This window comes from Schistocerca gregaria, chromosome 1 (assembly GCF_023897955.1).
Source record: "Schistocerca gregaria isolate iqSchGreg1 chromosome 1, iqSchGreg1.2, whole genome shotgun sequence".
NCBI lineage: Eukaryota > Metazoa > Arthropoda > Insecta > Orthoptera > Acrididae > Schistocerca > Schistocerca gregaria.
In genome coordinates this window covers 643,491,739-643,510,884 of record NC_064920.1, presented here as the reverse complement: position 1 = coordinate 643,510,884, position 19,146 = coordinate 643,491,739, and the positions used below count along the sequence as shown (strand labels likewise).

Here is a 19,146-nt window from a genome sequence, read left to right as displayed (position 1 = left end):
CATTTCTGCATAGCTCAATATTTTCCTAGAAAGCTACTACTGTCCTTCTTTGTATGCGTTCCATGTCTGAAATCACTTACGATTGGTATGAGTTGCATTCAGAATTGCAGTACTGCAGCTGAAGCCTTAGAAAGGATTTGGCAATGTTTTTACTTCACCTTACTTGGTTAGTCTCTCAAGTTTCTCATTTACTTATGTATCTGTGGAAATATCTCATAGATCCTTTTATGTGTATGTGGTGCTAGGATGGAGAACAAGTTAAAAACATACATAACAAAGAACATAGCACAGCTGATTAAAAAGAAATTACAGGAAAAACTAAAACATAAAACTAGGTCACAACAGAAGCAAAGTGAAAAAAGGTATTTTATTATGTGATGTAGAATGAAGTACACTCTCTCTCTGGTGTATTTGATGTTGGATTATGGCACAGTATGATAACATTTTGTATTTTTGTAGAGTATTTGCTTATTAGTTATTTTACTGCTGTTTATAGATCTGAAGAAGGCTCATGTTGAACTGAAACTGCCCTTCTTAAAAAATAATGCAACCAAAAGATAGATAATAAATGTGTTCTGAAAGGTATTTTTTTGACATCAGCCTCAAACAGTGGACAGACACAAGCCAGTGTCTGTGTATGTATGGATGGATATGTGTGTGTGTGTGTGTGTGTGTGTGTGTGTGTGTGTGTGTGTGTGTGTGTGTGTGTGTGTGTGCGCGCGTGTGTGGGCGCGCGCGAGTATATACCTATACTTTCTTCCCCCTAAGGTAAGTCTTTCCGCTCCCATGATTGGAATGACTCCTTACCCTCTCCCTTAAAACCCACATCCTTTCATCTTTCCTTTTCCTTCCCTCTTTCCTGACGAACCAGCCGCCGGTTGCGAAAGCTCGAAATTCTGTGTGTGTGTTTGTGTGTTTTATTTATTGTGCCTATCTACCGGCACTTTCCCGCTTGGTAAGTCTTGGAATCTTTGTTTTTAATATATTTTTCCCATGTGGAAGTTTCTTTCAATTTTATTTACATCAGAATAAATCTTAAGTTTGACTGGATAGGCAAATTACAGACACAGGATTGCTAATGTGCTGCACTTAAAGTCATTTCATATCCCACAGCTTAGAATCTGAAATGAAGTGCAGTAAACTTTTTGAGCTGATTGTACTAAAAAGATGCAGCAATGCTAAACAACAGCTTTAGTAATAATGATGTCATGTACACATATACAGAATAGTGAGATGTTATAAAAATGCCAACTTACTCATAAAATCGATTTTCAATAGCAGCCATTCGTTGAAAGTATACATGCGCTGAAGAGTTTGCAATAGGAGCATACTGAATCTTATACTGTTTAGAGAGATCATCTAGTGATTCCACTGGTGTATCTAGACGTGACACTGTAAGAAATGCAGCCAGGTTTGCAGTGTATGAAGCAATGATGATAAAACCAAACAGCCACCATGTGGCTGCTACGAGTCTTCCTGAAAGGTTTTTTGGAGCCTCTCCTCCTCCCTATAAAACATAAATATCATGAACAGGTTACTCCACGTCTCTATATGCAAAGAAAATGAAAATTTGGTTCAGTAAACAGTTGTGAAGTGTATTGAAAACTATCGCTATAAATTGCTTTAATTTGTTATTACATGAATCCCATCATAAGGGACAGAAAATGGAAGAAATCAAGATATATATTAATTAAATTAAGCAATTGTTAGGAAATGTGGTAAAAAATAACTAAGATTTGAGTGCTATGGCGATCTGGCCTTAAAAATGTTAAGCGTATCACATAAAAATTGACAGAAATCCACTGCTTTGAAAAAAGGTTGTTACATCAACATTTAAGTCAAATAGCTGATGTTTGACTCCTAGTCCTTGCATTATATCTAGACTTCTACTCCTTGCATTTTATCTAGATGGTCATTCAGATATGTGTCATGGAAATATTTATCTGTTCAAATAAATCACAGAATTCCCAGCCTTGTTCCAGTGTTGTTTTATTTGAACAGATAACTAGTCACGAGTTTACAGCCATCCAAAACTCCATAAGAGGAAGATAAAAATAAAGTATTACAAATATGTGAAACATAAATGTGAATGCATTATGTGGAAGCAGAAAAACAAGGAGCTTATAATGCACTGACAAAGAAGATACATACTCATTAACTCAACTGATTAACAAAGTATGTGGCAGTGAATAGTGTACAGCACCAAGATTTGTACCCAATGTATTGAATCATATTATTTTTTCATTCTTTTCTTTTCTTATGTACTGGGTGGTCCATTGATAGTGATCGGACCACATATCTCATGAAATAAGCTTCAAATGAAAACTCTTCAAAGAAGGAAACTCATTTAGCTTGAAGGGGGAAACCAGATGGCACTAGGGTTGGCCCGCTAGATGGCACTGCCATAGGTGAAACGGATATCAACTCCGTTTTTTAAAACAGGAACCACTATTTTTTATTATATATTCGAGTAGTATGTAAAGAAATGTGAATGTTTTAGTTGGATCACTTTTTTCGATTTGTGATAGATGGCGCTGTAATAGTCGCAGACGTATAAGCACGTAGTATCACGTAACATTCTGCCAGTGCGGACAGTATTTGCTTCGTGATACATTACCCATTTTAAAATGGATATGTGTTGATATATGGCTGCTGTGATCAAAATGCCCATCGGGCATGTGCTATGAATGCTGCTTGGTATCCTGGATGACATCATCCAAGTGTCTGGAGCATTCGCTGGATAGTTACGTTATTTAAGGAAACTGGAAGTGTTCAGCCACATGTGAAATGTCAACCATGACCTGCAACAAATGATGATGCCCAAGTAGGTATTTTAGCTGCTGTCATGGCTAATTCACACATCAGTAGCAGACAAATTGCGTGAGAATTGGGAATCTCAAAAATGTCGGTGTTGAGAATGTTACATCAACATCGATAGCATCAGTACCATATTTCTATGCAACAGGAATTGCATGGTGATGACTTTGTACATCATGTACAGTTCTGCCACTGGGCAAAAGAAAAATTACGGGACGATGACAGATTTTTTACACGCATTCTTGTAAGTGACAAAATTGTCATTCAACAACAGCGGTAACGTAAACCGGCATAATATGCGCTATTGGGCAACGGAAAATCCACAATGGCTGCGACAAGTGGAACATCAGTGACCTTGGCGAGTTAATGTATGGTGCGGAATTATGGGAGGAAAGATAATTGGCGCCCATTTTATCAATGGAAATCTAAATAGTGCAATGTATGCTGATTTACTACGTAATGTTCTACTGATGTTACTACAAGATGTTTCACTGCATGACAGAATGGTGATGTACTTCCAACATGATGGATGTCCAGCACACAGCTCACGTGCAGTTGAAGCAGTATTGAATAGCATATTTCATGACAGGTGGATTGGTCATCGAAGCACCATACCATGGCCTGCACGTTTACCGGATCTGACGTCCCCGGATTTCTTTCTGTGGGAAAAGTTGAAGGATATTTGCTATCATGATCCACCGACAACATCTGACGACATACATCAGTGCATTGTCAATGCATGTATGAACATTATGGAAGGCAAACTACTAGCTGTTTAGAGGAATGTCATTACACATATTGCCAAATGCATTGAGGTTGATGAACATCATTTTGAGCATTTATTGCATTAATGTGGTATGTACAGGTAATCATGCTGTAACAGCATGCATTCTCAGAAATGATTTCACAAAGGAACATGTATCACATTGGAACAACCGAAATAAAATGTTCAAACATACCTACGATCTGTATTTTAATTTAAAGAACCTACCTGTTACCAACTGTTTGTCTAAAATTGTGAGTCATATGTTTGAGACTATTACAGCACCATCTATCACAAAGCGAAAAAAGTGGTCCAACTAAAACATTCATATTTCTTTACGTACTACACGAATATGTAATAAAAATGGGGCTTCCTATTTAAAAAAACACAGTTGATATCCGTTTGACCTATGGCAGCACCATCTATCAGGCCAACCATAGTGTCATCTGGTTTTCCCCTTAAAGCTAGACTAGTTTTGTTCTTTGTAGTTTTTTCGTTTGACGCTTATTTCATGACATATTTGGCCCGGTTGCGATCAATGGACCACCCTGTATATGAGCTATATGTAAACTGAATGAGTTACTGACACTGCCCAAAGTAAATTAATGAATACTTTTGTGCAAAGAATAATGTTTCGATACGTCATTAAATATCTGTATGAAACAAAGTAAGAAAAATGCTCTTCAATTTATTAATTATGTAGATACAGTAGAAGAAGCCCTAAAAGAGAAAGAAAGTCAATTTCTAGCCAAAATAGATTCAGGTTTAGAGGAAGCAGAGGAAAAGTTATGAGACAGTATTGCTAAAACTACAAATCCATGCTTTTAGAGAATTTAGATACTTTCACTGATTATGCACAATACGTGGCTAGCCCATTGAAGGAAAATAGCAAAGGTTGCAGAATGCAGTAACACTTACCAGCAGCTGTACCTGTCGAGCAAACACAATTTCCATGCACTACACCACAAGTGAACATAAACATGGCTGTCACTGACAGCGCAGTGTGTTTGTCAAAATTACTTGCAGATGATGGCTTAATTAGGCATCGACAATTTCTCATATTTACCTCTGAAGGGAAAAGAACCAACCCTGTGGTGTTTTTTTATCAGAGCATTTTGAAATCTTTTATATTGTACATGGATTGAAGCCCAGAAAATTAGATTTGTTGTTGGATACACACAGAGTGATATTCAACTATGGGCTACAGACATGGTGGCGTGTTGTCATCACTATGAACAGTTTGAGAGAGCCTTTCTAGATAAATATTGGTCTGAGGCTGTAAATGTGAGGCTCAGACATGAGGTATTCAAACCAGCTCCATTCAGTAGAAAACATGGAAGCTAAGTAGCTATTTTGAAACATATTTGAATAAAACCAGAAACTGGATTAAACTGGTATTTCATCTTGAAAATTTTAAAGAGCTATCTACCTGCCCACATTAGTGAAAAACTCACTATAATCCTGAAACAAAACACCGGATCCTTTCTATCTGTAATGAACTGAATAGACTTTATACACAAAGAGACCAGTACAACTAAAGCCTGTTAATATGCATTTAGTGCTACAGAGATTTATAGATCAACAAGTGAACAACAGATTCGTAGTAGAGCACGGATGGCAACCTTACCCCACACAGACCTATAGTAACAGTAATGGTAATCAACATGGCAATAGAGACAGCCATAAATTCAAGGGCAGATACAAAAGAAATGGGCAAAAATTTAACAAAAACAACTACAATGGGCAGGTAGAGTATGGACAGCCTGTACAATACATACAGACACAAGCTACTGGCAATAATCAGCCAATCACTTGACAAAGACCAAACAGTAGCAGACAGCCAAATAATCCACAGACAGCGGAATTGAGCCAGTAAAGTAACACATATATGCCAAGTAACATGCAAAGGCAAAGAGAATTTCAATTGAGAGCCTCACAGTGTACTAAATGGCATAATCAAACACGAACAGTCCATACAGTAGAAGTTACACCTAACCCAGAGACCAATGCCACTGTGATGTCAGAATACTTGAACTGTTCATGGTAGGCCCCAATTCTGTGACCTAGGAGGAGAGTGGGGGCATGAGCTAAAAATGTTTACATATTGAAAAAAGGGCTGTATAGCCTCTAAGTTGTACATGTATATAATAATATTAGATTTAGACTGCTGGAAAGTAACATTCCAGAATTTATGTTGGTAGTTGTAAAGGAATTTTTTTGTGTTTTTTCTTATATGTCAAATGTGTAAATGATATGATGAGTGCTCGTAGCAAGGAAGAATTTTATTTTTATGTGTCTAGAGACGATGACACTCTAAAGACAATGCTTCGCCTTGTGCGTAGCTCAGTTGAAAACAAATAAATGAATTTGTGAAATGTATGGTAGTATGCAGTGCAATACACAACTCACCACAATGCAAGTGCCATCAGAGCGATGGACCCGCATGTGCATTGGGGAGCAAGTTAGTAACGAACCACAAGCGCATGCACGCCAGAAGATACAGCTGGCTGGAGCACCGAAAACAAATTTGATGAGCTACAGCCCACACTAGCATTTCTAAAGCCTATTGAATATACAGGGACATCGAAAATTAAAAGAGAGTCTACCCTAAACTGTGACTATCTACACACACACACACACACACACACACACACACACACACACACACACACACACACACATAAGCTAACGGATTTTATGCACAGGAAAAGGACACTACAAGACAAGCTATGCTACTATATACATTATATCTATATATGACAATATTTACAAATTTAAGTATTGAAAGTGCATGCGCTAATTATACTTGATGAATGAGAAAGATCTCACTGGAGGTAAACAAACGAGTGCAGTATAAGTGGCAAACTGAATAAGAGGTCATACTGCACCTCTCATGCACCATATTTTTTAGATTTATAAGGTAAGTAGAGATGCAACATGACATTAAGTTGGTTTTGTAATAGCACAAATGCACTCTGATGTGAATGAATACATGGTTGAATATATGAAAAAGGTATCAGTAGCCATCGGGCCACTATAAACTTACCTATGAAGATTTAGTTTTAAGTTAGTATTAAGTTTTTTCTTCCAGGGTACAATGCATTAACATATACTCAAGTGTAGAGTGTTAGTTACCATATAAACATAAGAAAGACCATATCGCAAGTGAATATAGTTGTAAGTTTATGATATGTATGAATGTGATAGTGTAAAGGTATGTGAAGGAGAAAACAGTTTCAGTACATTGCATATCATGACGCTGAACTAAGTTTGAGTACTACCAAATAACCAAGGGGCTGAAAACTAACTACTGTGAGTCTCGACTACCCATGAAAGCATCAAACACTTGAATTACATTGAAATTTTTTGCACATTTGTTACTTATGTAAACATTGTTTTACACTCATTATATGTAATATATTATATTGATGATACAACTCTGTAAACCTCAGCATCCTCAGCATATGAAATGGTTATCCTTTATAAAACAAACATAACAAGAAAATAAATAGCTGCATTTTTAAACACTGAATAAGTATTTGATACAATTGGTATCATCAGATTTGAATTGTGTTTATAAACAACAAACTATTTTGTTCTTGGGATCACAGTTAAGTCTGTTAACAAGACATAACTGAGCACATAAGGGCCTCTTCAATGAATGTCCACAATCCTGTAGTGTGTAGATCCTTCCTGGAGAATGCTAGAGAGGTGAGGCCAGATGTAGTTAACTGAGCGACACGTAGTATCTATTGTTTAATTCTTTGATTCTTTTGACTTGATAAATATGCTCTGACAAGAGGTCATTGTAATTGAAATGAAATGTATGTCAATTTATATGAAGCATGTATAACCAAACGAGAGTAAAATGTGTACCCCTACATTTGGAAGCGAATAATGTAATGAAAATTAAATCTAACAAAATGTACTGAAAGAAAATGACAAGTAATGACCCTGTAAATAAAAAGAGGAGAGAATATGTTACAGCCTGTAATCTATATGAGCAACGATAATGCCATGTCAGCAAATGAAAAGGACAAGTGCATTTTGTAATTGTATTTTATTATGTTACGTGTAGAGTATGAGGAAAGGACACTACAGAAACTTTATGTAATGCAACTGTAAGAAAGATGCTCAAAAATCAAGCACAAAAACATATGAAACACAGCTGCAAAGTGCTAAGTGTATGTATGTTAAAACAATACATAGGTGTGCATGTGGTAAACTAAAAACAGCAATATTTTGCATAGAATGAATTTTCTGTGCTCGACAATGTCATAAAAGCAGCAAGGAACCTACCTTGTTGACAGATGTTAGATGTACAGCTGGTCTCCCCATTAAATAAGTGAGAGTAACAAGGTGAAATAAATTCCTCATGCCACTGATATGGAAACCAGTTGTCACCGCAATGAAGGTTTCACAAAGGATCATGCCACTGAACACGAGCTTCACAGATTTGTGCAGTGAAAGCTACTGTTAACAAATGACATGGACACTCTAGCCTCGCACGGGATATGACGGTGTGAACTGTGGCAATAACAGACATTGGGCTGTGTGTGCACACTTTACAAGCTAAACACTGTGCAAATATTGACTGTCAACAATGGGACTATGCAGTTACAGTACGCACTTTGTTAGGAGAGAAAACTTATATATGCATCTGTTAAAAAAAAGCTGACATGCCCATATCAATTGGTAAGCATTGAGGATAAATCCAGTAGCCAAAAATAAAGGCAATGCCTCTATGGCCAAGATTATCAAACTTCGAAAATGGAAACCAGCTCAGACACTGGGCACCTCCGTATGACCTCAGTGCACAGTGGGGGGCAATTGTATTGAATTATATTATTTTCTCGTTCTTTTCTTTTCTTATATATATTAAATGTCTGTAAGAAATATGCTCTTCAATGTATTAACTCATGTATCTTCACAGTTTTGTTTTGAGAAGTGGTAGTGTATGGACATATGCTTGGATCCATCGCACCAGCATTGTTAAAAATGTGTATTTCGACTGCTCATTAAAAGTGTTATAAAACGTTATTAGAAAAGCAATATTTATTCACACAGTTAAGAAGTCAACTCCTATCTGTTCATCATTTCACTCACCATTGAGATCTTGCATCTAGATGTTCGGTGCAAACAAGATGAATTTATGTGGTATCTGGAATAGCATTCCTGCATCAACATTGTCACTATCAAGACTAACCACAATGGAATTAATGTGAAGCAGAACGTAAATCAAATTGTGTTTATTGACCTTGAATATATTGATACTAAAGGTCTGTTGATATTGGTGTCAGTTAAAGTTCACACAGGATTGTGCACAGATTCATAAATTACCTTCAAATGTCTTTCAAGTTTTCTTTCCAATCAATTTTTCCAGTTATTCAAGCAATTATTAATGAATTTCCATTCCCATATCCCTATTCACCAATATACATTGTTTAATGACTGTATGTCCTCTGTGTTGTTGCCTTACTTGTTTTTCTGCTGCTCCAAAATGGGTTCATGTTCAAGTCTCACAAACTCTGAGACACCTTATTTTCCAGTCAAAACCAGTTATCTGTTCAAATAAAATAAAATGTGAACAATAGTGTATTTTCTAAGACTTATTTTCATATGTCTTCCAAAGATCAGAGTGACTGCCTTTCAAGTTATCTGTTTTCTGCAAGAATAGTCATATTTGTATTGAGTATTACTACTTGTTATGCAGTTAACAAGAATCTGCCATTCTTGATTCTACATTATCTGATGATTTATAGGGCAAATGGTGATTAAGGCATGCATCTAATTTTCTTTTGCATTTATGGTTATTGTTAACTTATTGTTTTATGACTGTTGATGTTGAGAAAATTGTTAGCAGAACATGGTTGCAAACGCATTTAAAGAGTAATAACAGATCAAGAACTCTTCATTGCTGAAGATGGATACAAGGCAATAAAATCATAAGGAACCACATATAGAACTGCTATTCTTTCACTTTGCCTCAGTTTTATATAACATTAGTCTACAACTTTAGACATTTACAATCCTTGTGACAATTTATCAAATTCTTGTCTGCACAACAATTTTACAAAAATGTTACCTAAATGGTTTTCCATAGTAATGTACTGGAGATCAGTTTTCCATTTCAAACATGTCTCCAGCAAACTCATACTAAACATCTAAGTGTTTTAATCTTTTACATCCCAATTTACAAAGAGAGGCAATACAAGACTGACTTAAGTTTTTCATTTTTCAAACTTGTTAGATGATGGAACTGCTTCTCAAAACACAAAGATTCTACAACACAAGAGATACAGATTCTATTTCTGTAAAAGAAAACGTTACAGTACTATGGTTTTTAGTACCTCAACTTACTCTAATGTTGATTTTCTATGTGAGCTTTTCACCCAGTTAGCATAAGTTATTACAGTTTCATTTTGTTCTCATTTCTATAATGTATCTCATAATCTACTGTTCCTTTTATATAATGCATTATTCTCTTTAAGCCTTTCCAATGGTTTATCTTTGGATCACTTTGACAATAACTAAAATAATTAAGAGCATACCTTGTCCCAAGAGAATAACAGAAGAAGCAAGGACAAGAAGAAGTGGCAGTTTCTAACATATGGAGACAGTCATGGTTGCAGAACAGTGCAAAACATTGTGAGTATCCAAAATGACTTTACAGCTGTTGCTCACATTCAATATCAACCACCTCTACCTGCTGTGGCGAGGCCATATATGCAAGATAGTGAATCTTTCTTGTGCTTTTGTCATGGAAGGTATAAATGACAGAGATAAAAATTAAGCAAATGATGCTATCAGATACATGAAAGTGACACTCGGTAAGTTAATTGGCACTAAAGTGATTGTTGTTAACATGAACATGATGTAATGGAACAATCTATTGCGAACATGGATGTGTGTAAAGCAAATGATAGGCTTAAAGCATTATGTAATAAATTTCACAGTGTGTCTCTGTTAAGTCAGCAAGCCACAAAGAGATCTGCCACACAATTCATTGCATGCAAATGAATAAGATAGGTAAAAAGATTCTCAGGAAATCAGACAAAATTTTTAACAAACTGGTGCAAATGGAATGGCACAACCGACCCAAACAGGAGTTGTCCCACAAACAGCCACTGCTGGCGACCAGGGAAACAAATCAATCTGTATGCACCAGCTACTATTATACATCAGAATTTTCGTAGTCCTAAAAACAAGGAATCTGGCAGAATGACGTGTCAAGCCAGTATTCAGCAAACCAATTTTATATTTGAATTATTCAGCAAAGCTTTCAAAGTCTTAGAAATAAGGACAATGAGTTGAGTACAATTGCAGGAATTGATAACTCTGACATTTTAGTTATTAGTGAACATTGTCACACAGATGAGTTAATTATTGTGTGTCAGCCACTCTACAAAAGCTCTTGCTCTGCCTTCAACAGACTGTGGCCTACACCAGCATGATACAAGACAAAAATTTGGATACCATGTAAATAGTCACAGAACAGCTTTACATGAAAGAAATACACTTCATGCTGGGCTAAAGCATGAAGTGCCCTACCAAAAGGTCTCACAGCCATTTCTACTAGCAAATAAAAAAAGGCTAAAATAACTTTAATTGAAAATCCATTTTATTCTCTACATGAGTACTTTATCTTTCTGAAAAGTGCTTTGTAACTATGTCAGGTGCATAGATTTAAGTAATTCCTTCGACCATAAATATAATAGACTGGCCCTGATGTCATTTTCATGGCTCCAACATCTCTAGGCTGAAGTCACGTGAATGTTGGCAAAACATGGTTGTTTCGTGTTGCGCTTATGACTGTACTCAGCGTTTTGTCGGGGGAAATGGCATTTCACGTGTAAGTGTTTCTATGATAGTGCAGATGCGTTTATTGAAATCTGCTGAAGTGACTTTTATATGTTTTTTGCACTTGAAATAGAGTATCAGGTAAATTAAAGTGTTGAAAGTGGTGCCTGTAAAGTCAGACTCATACTACATTTTGGAAAGTATCTGTGATAATTCGGTTACAGAAGTAAGTATAACTGTTTCTCGTTTCTACTCATAGGTTCCCTAAGGATGAAAACCGAAGGCAGCTTTGGATACAGGCCCTGAAACGGAAAAACTTTAAGCCATCTGCACATACGCGCCTTTGCTCGAAGCACTTCGATGAGAAATGTTTTGATAGGTTAGTTATTATTTACAATGTATATTTTTAATTTGTATTTACAATGTCTGATGTTTTTATAGGGCTAAGACTGGAGGGAATTGGCTAAGAAGTGATGCTATCCCGACGCTTTTCGATTTTCCAGAGCATATGAAATCGAAAAGGCCTAAGCTCCGTAAATCACACACTAGAAGGCGTTCGTTAGATGATGCATTGTCTTCTGAAATCTGTGCTTCCAATGCCTGTAAATCTGAATGTTGTTAGAATGTAACAACTGCGAGTTAGTAAAATATTATATTATAATAGAACTGTAGCACATTACGTTAAGTGCCATTTCGGACATGCTTCACCCACAAATTATACCTCAAAATATGCATTTTTGTTTTATTTACAGTGACGTTATGTGATATGGAAATGAACACCCCAAAAAACAAAAGTTTCAGGTATATTGGGGACTTTTCGAATAGCGATTTGTGTACTCCTGGCATAGCAGAAAAAGTGATAGATGTTGCAAGACGGCAGATTAGCATCAAAGCCAGAAAGTTAAAGAATTTGCAGCGGTCATCTCGTGGGATGAAGAAGAAAGTCTTGTCTTTGAAATCTTTGATAAATAATCTTGAAAATAATCATGTTATAAATGAATCCCTGTCTAATTTACTAAAGGCAAGTATATTTACAATGCCTGTCATTTTTAAAATGTATGAGTGATTGCAGGTTGAAATACTTATGCTTAAATGATGTGGCTTTTTGCTACCAGATGCTGCCACCTGGTACTTCGGAGTTGCTTCAACATGTCAGCAAAGGTAAAGAAGCAAATATGTATCCAGCAGCTCTTTGGACCTTTGCTCTGACACTAAATTATTATAGTAGCAAAGCATATAGCTATGTAAGGAAAAATTTTAAAACATCACTGTCACATCCACGAACATTAAGAAAATGGTACAGTGTTGTTGATGAGGATCCTGGTTTCAGTAAAGAAGCAGCAATAGCACTTAGAATAAAGTGTCAGGAACTCGTTAGCAAAGGTAAGAAATTTCTTTGTGCCATGTCATTTGATGAGATTGCCATAAGGAAGCATGTTGAATTTTGTGGAAATAAGTTTATTGGTTACATAGATTATGGTACAGATCTTGACAATGACAATCTGCCTGTTACAAATGAGGCATTAACATTCATGTTGACTGCTATTAATGGTTCATGGAAAATTCCAATTGGCTACTTTTTAGTCAATGGCCTGGATGCTGTTGAAAAATCAAACCTACTTAAGGAGGCGTTGAAATTTACATATGATGCTGGAGTAGAAGTAATTTCTGTTACTTTTGATGGTGCTCACGTAAACACTACAATGGTAGACAAGCTAGGGGCCTGTCTTTAAACGTGCAGAGTGAAATCTTTTTTTAAACATCCTCTATGTAAGGATGATGTTTGCATATTCCTTGATCCATGTCACATGTTCAAGTTAATATGCAATACATTAGCTGGTAAAGGTGACATTTTCAATTGAAACAGAAATCCAATAAAATGGGATTATGTATTAAAATTACATGAGCTGCAAAAAGTGGAGAAACCTCTGGCTGCTACAAAAGTAAGAACAAAACATGGTGAGTGGTATCATCATAAAATGAATGTAAGGATTGCTGTGCAAACATTTAGTGGTAGTGTAGCTAATGCTTCAGAATTCCTTGACAAAGATTTGCAGCTAGCTGACTTTAAAGGATGTGAACATACAGTTAAATTTATAAGGACAATGAACAACCTTTTTGATTGTTTCAATAGTAGGAATATCCTGTCCAAAGGGTATAGATCACCTCTGTCAATGCAGGCAGCTGGCCATATTTTACCATTTCTTAATAAGTGGAAAAATATATTAAGGAGCTGGGACTTGAGGCTAATGGGCCATCTATTTTGTATACTAACAGAAAGACTGGCTTCCTTGGCTTTCTTGTATGTATACAGAGCCTAAGAAAATTATATGTTTCCCTCATAGACAGCTCTCAACCAAAACTAAATTTCTTGCTTACATATAAATTGCTACAGGACCACATAGACATTTTTCAGCTCAATCAGAAGATATGGTGGTGATAACAACAATCCCACAGCAGCTCAATTCAAAGCAGCCTACAAACAATTGCTTATCCATCAGCAGGTAAGAGGGTCAGAATTTGGATCTACTTTGGATACTGCAGATTGTTCCATTCTCGGTGGATCTTCTGGACTGGATGTGATGCAATCTAACCCATGTACATCAGCTATCGATTGTAATTCAGAGAAGTTAGGCCTAGATGTTGCATCAGTCTCTCATGATTACTCATACAGCATTCCTACTGTCTCATTTGAACAGCTGTCCAATTATGTACGGAATGTTGTTGCATACATAGCAGGATTCATTGTGCGTAAATTGACTAAGTCAGTACATTGTGTAGAATGTGCAAATTCTTTGTGTGGGGCAGTGGACAGTGACATTGGACTAATCAGAAGAAAAAATGTGGGAGGTTTAGTTACGCCTTCTGCTGACGTTATTAAAATTTGCAAAGCAGCAGAGCAAGCTTATTGGTTGCAACAGTTGAAGGGGACGTTGCAAAAGAAAAATGTTATGCTTGTTCTTGTTTCATGTGCTATTGCAGATGTTGATTGTAGTGTTTTTCAATCCATCAACGAACATATTATGGACTTTGAGCCCACAGAAAATCACAGAAATGCTCTAATTAAATCAATTTTATTTGAGTATTTTAAAATTAGAAATCACCATTTTGGAAAGTCTGTGACAGAAACATTCCAGAAAGGTTGTGTGAGGAGTTTATACACAAAAACTGTGCTGTTTAAGGGACATTAAATATTCTATGCCTGATCCCTATTACATTAGAGTTAATAATTGCCTAGGTTATGTTTATTATTATTATTATTATTATTATTATTACTGTTTGAACCATGTCTACACAAATTAAAGAGTTATCTGGAGTTCTTAGCCTTTCTAAGTGCCCGTACTGCATCCACAAAGCCTTTTTCAATATATGTTTGGACTTTACTTCTGTTTTCAGACCAATTGGATTCATTTGTTTTATGTAAACCTAGATATTCTTTTGCTCTTAACAGAATATATATTTATGTACAGTCTTTTTTTTATTTTTTGTTCCTTCTAGGTCTGTATATTGTGTTGTTAATTTGTTTGGGCCCTTATATTTTTACTAGATTTATTCTCTTGTCAGTGTCTTCTATATCTTTTTATCTGTTAAACATTGTTCTGCCCTCTTAGAACATGGGCTTAAGAAATAAATCTGTTGGAAAATATTGTGTTGTAAGAAAGGAAATGTAGAATAAAATTTTGTAAGAAATAAAATAATGTTGTGAAATAAAGTATTGAGTTATTTTTTCTGAATATCTATTTTTTCCCCAAGAGATGTTAGTTTTCTTTGAATACTTGCAGCAACTGAGAAAAAAGTGTAATAAATTTAAAATGAGAAAAGCACTTGAAAGAATCCACATGTATTTCTTTTCGTGTTATCTATGAAAACTCAAACCCCCAAAAGTTGTTTCAAGTAAAACTATAAACCAGTTTCTTTAATCTTAGTCAACTGTAGTTGGTGCAATGGATTGTGTTCACTTCGGTAAATTGTGTCTGCTATAGATATGTAATAGCCACCAGGTAGTAAAGATTTGTCAGATGAGATTGTAATACAAAATTCAGTAGGCTCTGAGTGAAGCATGTACAGGTACATATATTTCATTCATATGCAACAGCTTTCAAAATTTGCTAAGAAACTTAGTGAAAATGTGAGATTGTGCATGGTGTTGGCAGTGCATGTTTGTAAATACCATTGGAGTGTCAAGCACAAAAGTATTTCTATTACCTCAATTGTTACTGCAATGGATAGTGTTCACCTCTGGCAATATGCATCCACTACAGACACCAGGTACTAAGGATTTGTGGCATAAGCTTCCAAAAAGAAATTCGGAATGCTGTTTGAATGAAGCAAGTACTGGTATATATATTTCATTCATATGCAACAGTTTCCAAAATTTGGCACAAATCATCATGAAAATGTGACATTGTGCTTGGCATTGGCAGTGTATGAACTCTGCAGAAAACAGACCTAACTTTTCAGTGTAAGAACAACTTTTTCTATCTGTAAAGGTTACTCCTAAGGTAAGCCTAAAATTTCTGTTAAAAAAGTGGTTTTTTAAGCTCTAAGTTGACTAATTGTATCTGCTGCATTTGTAGTAAGCTATTCAAATTGTTCACAAACTGCAATTATAATCATTAATATGTTATTAAAGGGGAGTTTTATTTGATTTATGATCACATGATTATTACGCAGAGGCAAGGAAAAATTTCCTCATGATCCCACACAGTGTCAGAACAAAATCAGATCACTGTACAGGCATTATTTTTCTAAAATGAGAGCCCCTATTCTTATTGTACTGAGAGACTGCCAGATGTTTTTGTTTTGGCAGATGATCTCTAACCTGTTTGTGCCCTGGAAAATGGCTCTTAATCTGGATGAGGGTCAGTACAGTTTTGCAATATTAGAAGTGAAAAGTGTCCCTTAGATAGTTTTCTTAAAAAATTATATACTGTCAGTTCATTGTGGGAATTATTTTGCAGTTTGTTTCCACACAGAATGACTATCTTAAGACAGAAGTTGACAACCAGAATGACTATCTTAAGACAAACGTTGACAAGTGTTTTAACCTTGAAAAGAGTTTTCCTTGAGATTGTTTTCATCAACTGTGAAGAAATACCTTTTAAAAAATTAAAACAATTGCATAGTTTCTTGGAACTTTTAATTTATGGCCTGCCCTGGTTAAACTGAGAGCTGTAAAGACTGTTTCAGTTGAAATTTTATAGGTGTTGCTTGAGTCATAATTGACATCTTTTACTACGGTGCACAATATTCACTTTGGTATATACATTATTCATTTTGAGGCACTTAATAGCCCACAGCTAGCAAGGACTTGTATATTCAAGTGAGATTATAATAAAGTAAGAGCACCTATAGTCGACAGATTAAGAGAATTTTTTCTACCTTCAAATACTATTAAATAAATGTAGGCTCCAAAATTATTTTCTGAAACTTGAAAGTCTCACCTTTCATCTAAAATATAATTTTTTTAAACTGATAGTTTAAACTTTTGTAAAAATATTGGGAAATGAACCTTTGAAGTACACCTAAAATTGATACTGAAAATTTTGGTGCCTATAGTTGACATGATTCCCATATCCCATTTTCTTTTATAAGTGACTAGAGCTCAAAATGCGGCGAATCCAATGTTTAAAGTTTTGACACGAGCCCACTCTTACTGTTTAAAAGAATTTTAACGAAATTTTACTTTAATTGATAGTTTATGGTAATTTCATCCCGCTGCACACCAGAATGGCATTCGATGTATTTGTTAGATTCTATAAATGGTACTGTGAACAAATCCAGGTCAAATGTAGTTCTGGTATAATTTTTCGCAAATAAAAAGTAATTTTGGTTTTAAGCGTTTGGCAGTCAATTGAGAAATGTGGGGAAAATACGATACAAACATAGGATGGCAGACTGCTGATTTGAAATCCCACCACGTTTTGCCAACAGTCACGTGGTTTATGTTGGAGCCATACCAGCCCTATAGCTTCTGCACAGCAAGGCCAGTCTACTAGAATCTATGGTCAAAGAGTAATTCACAAGTGATCCAAAGATAATGAAGATATATGTAACACTGTTATTTGTGTATTAAAAAAATTTAAAATATATTAACAAGTAATATTTATTGTTACAGATCTTTAGTTTGTAATTTGTAAACTGCTGTATTCAGAAGAATGACATCCTGGAATTGTGTTATTTCTAGGGATTGTACTGGATTATTCAATGCTGAATGAAACCTATTGTTATTATTAAATCAGGTCACTTGAGTTACATAAAACAAACATCCTATTAATTCACTGTAAGGCACCCTCTCATGCAATCTCTTATCACCCTAAACTTTTCTCTCATTCAGTTCTACTGTGTTGACCATATGCATTCAACACACATGTTCAATGCAAAATGAAAACTGCAAGTGAAGTATTGTAATTAATGTGAGTGAATAAATGCTGGAAATTGGCCATCTGGACTATGGGGACTGGGTAAACACAGCTCTTGGAGCCCACACATGGACTAGTAACATTAGAAATTGCCACTGAAGATGTTTCATAAATAAAAGAAGCAAAACATGTATGTCAAAAAAATGTATTCAATTTAGTTGCAAAGATGGAACATACTTCAATGAATTCTGAAACAACTAAGGAATGATGGAAAACAGAACAAAATGAGGATATAGTTTAAGATGATACAAAAAAGATAATAGAATATATCAGCAATGTATACATTTGGCTGTAGGTGTGTTTCCATATATTTTATTGTTTCTTATATTCTTATACCCTCTTTTTATATGACCAGTATGTTTTACATGCATACTTAATGTTTGAATACTCACATTTAATTAGTTTGTACAATTTACTGTGCCATATGCTAAATAAATAAATATCTGCTGTAGTGGCTTACCTTTTTATGGAGGACGTCAAGGATAAAGCACTTACATCAGCAACTCTGACATATATTTATCTTGAAGATATGCAGGCAAAACATTTAGGGTTTGGCTGCATGGGGTCACAATGCAGCAATATTCTAATGAAATGTAAACTATGTGCATCCTAGTAGGTTTTTCATTGGAAATGGAAAAAAATTGAAAGTATCCTTTTCTGAAAGTAGCAGTTCATAAAAAAGATAAAAAAACAAAACAAAAACCACTCTGTCTATTGAAATCCATCATATGCTGATTTGCTTTATGAGTTACCAGCTGTCATTATTTATCTCAACACAACAATGCATTATGGACATAAATTCTTAGATCCTGAGGTATACCAGACTCTGAGAGCCTAACATCAAAATTTAGCCACAATTTTGTTTTTTGGAACGAGTATCCCAAGAAGCAGATCCACTGTGCATTTGACCTGTAGTGTATTTATTAAATGCAGTAAACAGCCAGAAGGTACAGACTACTTCTTAATTATAGTTTTCCTGTCTCATAGGAGTGGTGTGTTCAAAATCAACAGACATTTCAAGGAACACAAAATATAATTTGTTTTCTGCTCTCCAGCATGAATAAAAATGTTGCTGGATTCTTTAAAAGATGATATTGGTCTAAGAATGCCAAAAGTATCTTAAGATCTCTTGTCTGTATGAGAGAACATATTAGTTAAAGACAAAAGCTATGAATACAGGCATCACATTGGACTGTTAGTCAGAAACATCTGCTTCTCCTGACCACTGTCTTGATATCAGACACAACATGAGTATGAATAGTTCAAGATACTATCTATCAGCCACTTCAGTGTCCCAGGGAGGCTTCCATATAGAAACAGTTAAAATATTTACAGACAATGACA

General features: G+C 35.4%; 1 protein-coding gene across 3 annotated transcripts in view; it reads right to left on the bottom strand.

The window, feature by feature from the left end:
• Positions 1-19,146, bottom strand: part of LOC126360641 (ionotropic receptor 25a) — a 445,688-nt gene that overhangs the window by 124,318 nt on the left and 302,224 nt on the right. For all 3 annotated transcript variants that reach the window (XM_050007727.1, XM_050007729.1, XM_050007728.1), the window contains one exon: positions 1,257-1,507. In XM_050007727.1, the coding sequence (XP_049863684.1) occupies positions 1,257-1,507 (251 nt within the window). The remainder of the gene's footprint in view (positions 1-1,256; positions 1,508-19,146) is intronic.